Source organism: Doryrhamphus excisus, linkage group LG3 (assembly GCF_037039965.1).
Source record: "Doryrhamphus excisus strain RoL-2023G ecotype Guam linkage group LG3, RoL_Dexc_Guam_v1.1, whole genome shotgun sequence".
Taxonomy (NCBI): Eukaryota; Metazoa; Chordata; class Actinopteri; order Syngnathiformes; family Syngnathidae; genus Doryrhamphus; species Doryrhamphus excisus.
This window is the reverse complement of record NC_136359.1, coordinates 17,060,020-17,067,272: the sequence shown is the minus strand read 5'-3', so window position 1 is coordinate 17,067,272 and position 7,253 is coordinate 17,060,020. Positions and strand designations below refer to the sequence as shown.

At 42.5% G+C, this 7,253-nt stretch overlaps 2 protein-coding genes across 5 annotated transcripts in view; both read right to left on the bottom strand.

The window, feature by feature from the left end:
• Positions 1–7,253, bottom strand: part of LOC131128344 (AP-1 complex subunit beta-1) — a 117,350-nt gene that overhangs the window by 40,952 nt on the left and 69,145 nt on the right. The window lies entirely within an intron of this gene.
• On the bottom strand, positions 756–7,133 carry ewsr1b (EWS RNA-binding protein 1b). 4 transcript variants are annotated; one of them, XM_058069702.2, is made up of 15 exons: positions 7,025–7,133; positions 6,537–6,573; positions 6,356–6,407; positions 6,059–6,212; positions 5,743–5,962; positions 5,410–5,663; positions 5,154–5,307; positions 2,920–2,957; positions 2,342–2,371; positions 2,140–2,255; positions 1,944–2,073; positions 1,759–1,869; positions 1,557–1,680; positions 1,138–1,476; positions 756–1,060 (listed from the first exon to the last, which is right to left on the bottom strand). In XM_058069702.2, exons 1-15 carry the CDS (start codon positions 7,038–7,040, stop codon positions 1,024–1,026), a joined length of 1,812 nt encoding a protein of 603 aa, XP_057925685.1. In that variant the 5' UTR covers positions 7,041–7,133; the 3' UTR covers positions 756–1,023. The 4 variants fall into 4 exon arrangements, with proteins under 4 accessions (XP_057925685.1, XP_057925687.1, XP_057925686.1 ...); XM_058069704.2 differs by having other exon boundaries at positions 2,920–2,954; XM_058069703.2 differs by having other exon boundaries at positions 6,059–6,209; positions 7,025–7,132.

Sequence of the window (7,253 nt, the reverse complement as noted above, 5' to 3'; positions counted from 1 at the left end):
AAGGTGCTATTCTTTTTGAAGTCCAAATTTGTCATTTTTGTCACCGTTTATGGAGGGATAGTGATACCAAAGCACATTTCCTGTGGAACCTCAAGGGTTAGCCTTAAGAACCTTTTATTTGTACCAACTGTGACTGACGGTATACATTTATTGTCGCACTTACATCTGATGCCAGCAGATTCACCACCAAGGAGGCAATTTTTACACAGCATCATAAATGAGGGGGGACCAAGTTTCTGCAGCATATGCTGAACATGGCGTGGAGTGACAGGAGCTGCAATCCAGCCACAGGAGAGAAGCAGAGGGCAAACAGAAGAGAGATGTCAGAAAAGGAACAAAAGACTGTGCTGCTGGAAATGCAGAAATGTCCACTGTTCTAATTCCAGTCATGTTGTATGCTGATAAGACATCTCCTACGAGCTAAATTTATGACAAATTTAAATAAAAGCTAATATAAAGTTAATGGATGTACTCTTTCAATTTGCACCACCTTCTGGTACAATAAAATTGAGGTTAAATGCCCGCAGGTGGACTCAGCAACTAAAAAGACACCTATGGCAAAAAAAAAGTTTAAAGTAATTATAAATTAGTTTAACTACTTACGCAGTATCCAACTGTAAATGCGTCTATCGTGGGTTGAGTAGATTTGTGTTCTCCAATAAAAAAAAGAATGCATTCCAAATAACAGGAGAAAAGTCTACTGGTGATCCACCTACCATTGTAGTCTTGATGTTTTTGAATACACGTACACATAACATCAGTAAAAGTTTATTCCCCTCTACAATTTTTGAAGGTAAAGGGCAGCCAATAACAAATATTGCATTAATGATTACAATGACAAAACTAAGCAGTATTTAAAAAAACATGCACATTACAAGGTGTCATATAAACAAACTAGAACAGGTAAAATAAAAAAGGAAGTTGAAACTGTTGAGAGCAGTTAAGATAACCATCACATATGGAATCATAAATTATTTGCCATCTTAAAATTCCATACAGTATTGCAAGGAGCAATGAAGAACTTCAATAGGGTCTCTCCCTGCGCTCCTGGCGATGGTCCCTAAAAAGCACCAAAGACAAGTCAGGAATTTCTGGCAAATTAATAAAAAGGTTGACCTCTTTATGCCTTTCACATACCTCATATCCATTTTGCCACCGGGTGGGCCCATTCCCCTTCCTCGACCGCCCATGGGTGGTCCTCCACGACCAGCACCACGGAAACCACCTCTGTCCATGCCACCACGACCTCTAAACCCACCACGATCACCTCCCCAGCCTCCACGGAATCCCCCGGGGCCACCTGGGCCTCCTGCAGGTCCACCACGGTCCATGCCTCTACCTCCACGCATTCCCATTCCTCCTCTGCCTCTTTCCCCTCCAGGAGGAAATGGAGGGCCACCACCCATCCCCTCGGGTTTAGGAGCTTTGCACTGGTTGCACTCCATCCTCCAAGCAAAGTTCTGGTTGCCACAACCCCTGGAAGCAAACCCCCAAAATATTTAAGCAAGTGCGTAAAATGTCTTGACACGAGAAGAAAGCCAAAAAGTCATTCTTACGGATTTGGGCATTCCCAGTCTCCAGCTCGCTGTTGCATGTTGCCGCCTGTGGGCCCACCTCTGCCCATACCACGAGGCCCACCCCGAGGCATGAACCCACCACGCTCTCCTCCACGGCCCATACCTAACGGTGTGAATCAAACCATTACATATATACTGTATCTTTAACGTCAAATTATATGACGAATGGCTGACGACTTACCTCCACGGCCCATCATGCCATCACGCATGGGCATGCCTCCTCTCATCCCGCCCATCTGGGGTTTGCGCCGTGCCATTGACACCTTAAGTCTACGACCCTGGAATTCCTTCCCTATATTTTCACAAACATGAAATAAGCCCTTTTCTCATCGGACAGTTAGAAGGAAAGAAGACAACTGCCTCTACCATCAAAGTGTTCCACAGCAGCTTTGGCGCAGATTGGCTCCTCATAGGAGAGGGTGGCATCTCCCTTGGGCTTCCCCGAGTCCTTGTCTGTGTAGATGTTAATGGCAGGCTGGCCAAGCCTGCGATTGAACTGAGGAGAAATTCAACAATTTACGTCTGATCTTTTTCCCCCACTCAGTCAAGCCTGTTTTCTTACTCGAATTGGGCCAACGTGTTTAAAGAATTCCGCCATCTCCTCAATGTTAGCCTTCTCAGTTAAACCAGTGATGTAGATAGCGCAGTTCTCTGCATCATCTTGCTCTTCAGTGCGTCCTACGAAAAGGTCAACAAAGCATTAACAAAAATAATTCACAATGACAGTATTCAGTGTGGTGCCAATTAAAATAAGGCATGCTCACCCATCTCACGCTCGTCACTGCCCATGTGTCCTGTGGTCCAGTGAATGGGAAGGTGGCAGAAAGAAATGGGGGGTGGGGGGAGAAATCAGTATGTGCCAATCAAGGATAGTGTACAACACCTGAAGAGTTCTACAAAACAGTCCAGACTCCCTTACACATTTTGGCCCGTTTTAACCATTGTAGGGTACGCGCCATTCCAAAGAGAGATATTGTAAATAAAATACCTCTAACCCCAAGAGCAATAATTTGGTTTCATTTTAAAGCCTCTTAGACCAATACATACAAACTCAAAAAACCCAGATATGCATATACAGTATATATTCTTTAAATGTCAACCCAGACACAAGTGGAAATTTGTCATTAATGCTTTGGAAAACAGGTCATCAAACCATAAGCGGCAATCGAATTGATACCAAGAACCTCAGTGAAATGATTCCGGGCACTGGACAAACTGTCCTTATATTCAGGTGTGCTCAACAATTGGAGTTTCATACCACAATATTAAAATGAATACTGGAAGCAAACTTGGACGTTTTAAGGCGTGAAAGGACTAACCAGTGTAATTCTCGTAAACTTACCACCAGGCTTACTGAAGCCACCTCTGTCTCCAGCGCTGCTATGGGGGAATAAATGGAGATATGAAGGCCTTTTCCCTTTTACGGCCACTTCCATGGCTCGAGCAAAGTGGCTTGATTGAGGGAGTCAAAAAAACATTCTATCGAGCCTAACAGCAAGTAAAATCCCCCAAGATTGTTATACAGAGTAGCTGTGGGGATAATGTATTAACTAGTAGTAATGTATTTGCTAGCTCAGTACAGCTTCAGTAGTAACAACAGTTGTGTAGATGCTTTAAAAGAATGTGACAAAAAAAAAGACTTGTAAAATTATTTCAGATGCATTGATGACATAAGATGCTTTTAACATTAGGCTCTAGTTACAGACCATCCCGATAAAGAAAACAGGACAATGCATCTGAAATTTCACATTAACCAGTCCAGTCAATAAAGTAAACACAAAATGTTACATTGTCAAGAAAGAAAATACACATTTTACAAAAAAAGCATGATATGGTTGATTTAAAAACACTTGTTCATAAACAAAACCCATCATGCTCAGAACCACCACCATCCTCAGTTGTTGAAAAAAAGGCAGACCGCAAATCAGTTTAAGATCCCTCTTGCTGCTTAAGTTGGGCGCCTCTGCATTGAGTACAGATACTTTCTAGAGAAAAGATGCTTTTAAATGGCTCTGTTACCTGTGCGGTATAAATGTGACAAAGCATGTTAAAAAGTGCTCAAATTTGATCATACAGTTGAATTTCAAAAACCACAGACAGTTATACATTTCAAAATGACATTTTGATGATCCCACCTCCCCGCAAAAACACCTGTGCAGTGCTATAATTGTATACATATCTGTTATAGCCGGCCTGAAATATTTAGGTGTGCATCCTATTTGTATCACTTCCCTCCCCAGAGTTGACCAACACCTTGAAACAGGTCTAATTCATTCAAGTCTGCCTTGACCAAGTGAGTGTCACCATTTCAGATATGACACTTGGAAACCAAAGAAACACCAAGCTTACTCTAAAGCGGATCATTTCGACTTTGCTAATTTCCTGTCATTATACCTCATTGTGTGCATGTCTTACCAGAAAGCTATGTATCTAAAAAGCATCTTAGTTTGTTTTCCAACAGCAATGACCCATTCTAAACCAAGGAAGGGGCTTAACTACAAAAAGTTTCAAAAAGTCACCGAGCACACGATGCTTCCACATTCAGAAACCCCCCCACGTGCATTTGCATGCTTCATGTGTGCATTTGCACATTTTATATTTCTTTAAAGAAAAATACCCCACAAATACCAAAAGAATCAAACCATAAAAAATGTTCATTACATTTGGATTCCATGTCTTTATGGCTAGTTGGAGAAAAGTCGAATGAGATGGCTGCTGACCCACCACTCAAGGGTTAAAGGGATTCTATTAATAAATCTAAGTCAGTTGCCAAAAAATAGCCTCTCCAACATGCCTTTTTCTAATGCATGTCTTCACTGCATAAAGTGCAGCTCACTTTTCCCTCATTTGTCCTCGTCTTGTGAGCATTACTTGAAAGACCTCATAACCACGGATTGCTGTTGCAAAAACCAACCAAACACCAAATAAAGAATGATTTACGCAAAGGCGAAAGGTTTAGGTTGTAATTCTTGAGACTGTATTTAACAAGACTCGTTTGAAAAACCCATTCAATTCAACCTCATGCTGTAGTATTTAAAAAAAGGACATAACTCATATTACCAAAATATTAATACGACCAGAACAACATAAGGCATTTCACTCTACCATTGGTGCCGTATACACACCAGTGAAGAGTCGTGAATCTTTTGGGGCGTTGTAATCTCTCACAAGATAATACAATAATATTTTATGTATAATACAGATTTTTATTATACTGAGATGTTACAAAAATACCCAGAGCTAGACAAATCCTTCTGTGATTTGGATGATAGAGCATTTTTTTTCTTTTCCATCCTATATTATGCACAGGACCCAATAAAATCTACTGATAAAACCAAAACCGTTTACTTACCTTTGGACAATTTTGTGGCAGGGCTGAGACAAACAAGTAGTCAATGTTTTGGGCATTAGTCAGCAATTTTATTAAACTAATGAAATTCTAATATCTTTGAGGCTTTCAGTTCAATTATTGACATCAATTGAATTTTTATTTGCCTCAGCCCTGCCCCAAGTGGCCACAGAACCTGCAGAATCAAAATGCAAAAGTCAGGCCATGTGCTAATGAAAAAGACTTACCCCATGCCTCGACCCATGCCACCACGCCCACGGTGCATCATTCCTCCTCTTTCAAAACCATCGCGGCCAGGGCCCCTGCCATCTCCTCCACCGGGGTACCTTGAAGGTTCTGAGTACCCAGAACCCCCACCCTGGCCATCCTGTCTGTAATTATCTACAAACAACAAACTATTACTGAGAAGTTAAACATAAAAAGAGCTGACTTAATGCCTGATAATTGGTAACAAGCACAACACTGTTAAGGAACGAAGCTTACTGTAATGGTTAGACTGATAGCTGGGTGGTCCACTTTGCTGGCCATACTGGCTGGCTGGGGGCTGCCCATAGGAACCTGTAGCTTGGGGTGGGTAAGCAGGAGGGGCCTGTTGCTGGGCCTGCTGTTGGTACCCGCTCTGCTGTTGGCTGTAGCCAGGTTGCTGGCCCTGGTAGCCTGGTTGCTGCTGACCATACCCCGCCTGCTGAGAGTAGCTGTTTTGGTTGTAACTAGAAGGCTGGCTGTTGGCATTGTAACTAATGGGAGACAAAAATAATACAGTTGTTGTATCTGTGGGGTTCAGATATACATTATTCTTTGTCAATATGCACAAACCTTTGAGGTGCAGTAGGAGCCGGCTGTTGACCGTAAGCAGGATATGCAGACTGAGCAGAATATCCAGGTTGAGACCCATATGACTGGGAGGCAGCTGGAGCAGCAGCAACAGCGGCTGCAGCAGCAGCAGCTGCAGGATTTCCATCATAAGCTTGTGCTCCATAACCCTGGGATGACTGGGTGTAACCATGAGCCGTCGACTGGGCAGCAGGATATCCAGCTGTGGGGAACAGTAAATTGTAAATAGATGTTGAGGCAATTCAAAAACCCCACAGCAAAATGGCAACTTTCAAGTACATTTTGTGGGCTCACATACCTTGGGCTGGCTGGCCATAGGAGGAATTGTATTGTTGCGGTTGCTGTGGTTGAGTGTAACCAGCAGCTGGAGTTGTCTGGGTATATGTGCCATCAGCAGCAGCGGCAGCAGGTTGGGCATATGATCCATAATTCTGCTGGCCGTAACTCTGCTGCTGAATTAAAAGCAGTTGAATTACAAAGTGGTATTATAACCTGCATAAGTTAACCACTCAGGAGAACATCATAAAATGAATATGGCTATATTTGTAACTTGTTTGGTAATGAGCAGAAATACAATAAAATCAAAGGTTTTAACCTGAGCAGATTGTCCATAAGCTTGTGAGGGCTGGGCAGCATAAGAAGCATACCTGCAATACAATAAAGGTTTAAGGGGCATATTCAACTCACTCGTGAAAATCATGTGCACAAATTATACGAATTTCTGTAAGGCTACAAACGTATTGCCAAAATTAATGTAATAAAATGGTGCAACGTACCCTTGTTGAGAACCAGACTGGCTATAGGAGCTGTAATCTGTTGAGAGGAAAACAAAAGCAACTTTAGACAATAGTGAGGCAGTGCTAATACTGCTAGTGCTAATGATCTAGCCAAACAGTCCGTTAAAGAAATGGGCCCGCCTTTTAAGCGCCGTTCAACTGCAGGTAAAGGAAGTTCGGTGCTGACTGCCAGCTTTAAAAACAATGCGTGAATAAGTGCCTGCAATTCGAAACTGTATGGAATATTGCATTGATAATGGAAAATATAGGACGGACAAAATAGAAAAAAATAAGAAGGACCGACGACGACCAGATATGAATTGCATTAGGCCTCGTGGCTGGCGCCAAGCATCGCAGATTGAAATTCGAATTAGTACGCAACATTTTGAGTCGCAGAGTTTGTGTGCCCATGTAAAACACCAAATTATTGAAATAACACCGCATATATTATAAACATGAGAAAGAAAAGCAAGATAAGTCACACATACCGGGAGCCGACGCCATTTTGTGTGCCTTGTACGAGACGACTGGGCAGAGTTGGCTGGCTGAGAGACGCCTTTGGGTGCGCAACAACCAGGAAATATCGCGAGACAACAGACTCATGCTTTAAAATAACGCGAGTTTTCGTTTGCTCCGGCAACGTAACCACAACACAAGTGTCTTTTGGAGCGCTTTTGTTTATGTGACGATACAGTGTGCGTATTCTTTGTATGTACA

Bases quoted from the DNA above. Each gene is read 5' to 3' on its own strand.
- ewsr1b (XM_058069702.2), bottom strand. The intron at 6,408-6,536 runs GTACGTTGCACC...ATTGTATTGCAG, and splicing joins CAGTCTGGTTCTCAACAAGG to GTATGCTTCTTATGCTGCCC. The intron at 1,477-1,556 runs GTAAGAATGACT...GTTTGCTTCCAG, and splicing joins GACTGGGAATGCCCAAATCC to GGGTTGTGGCAACCAGAACT.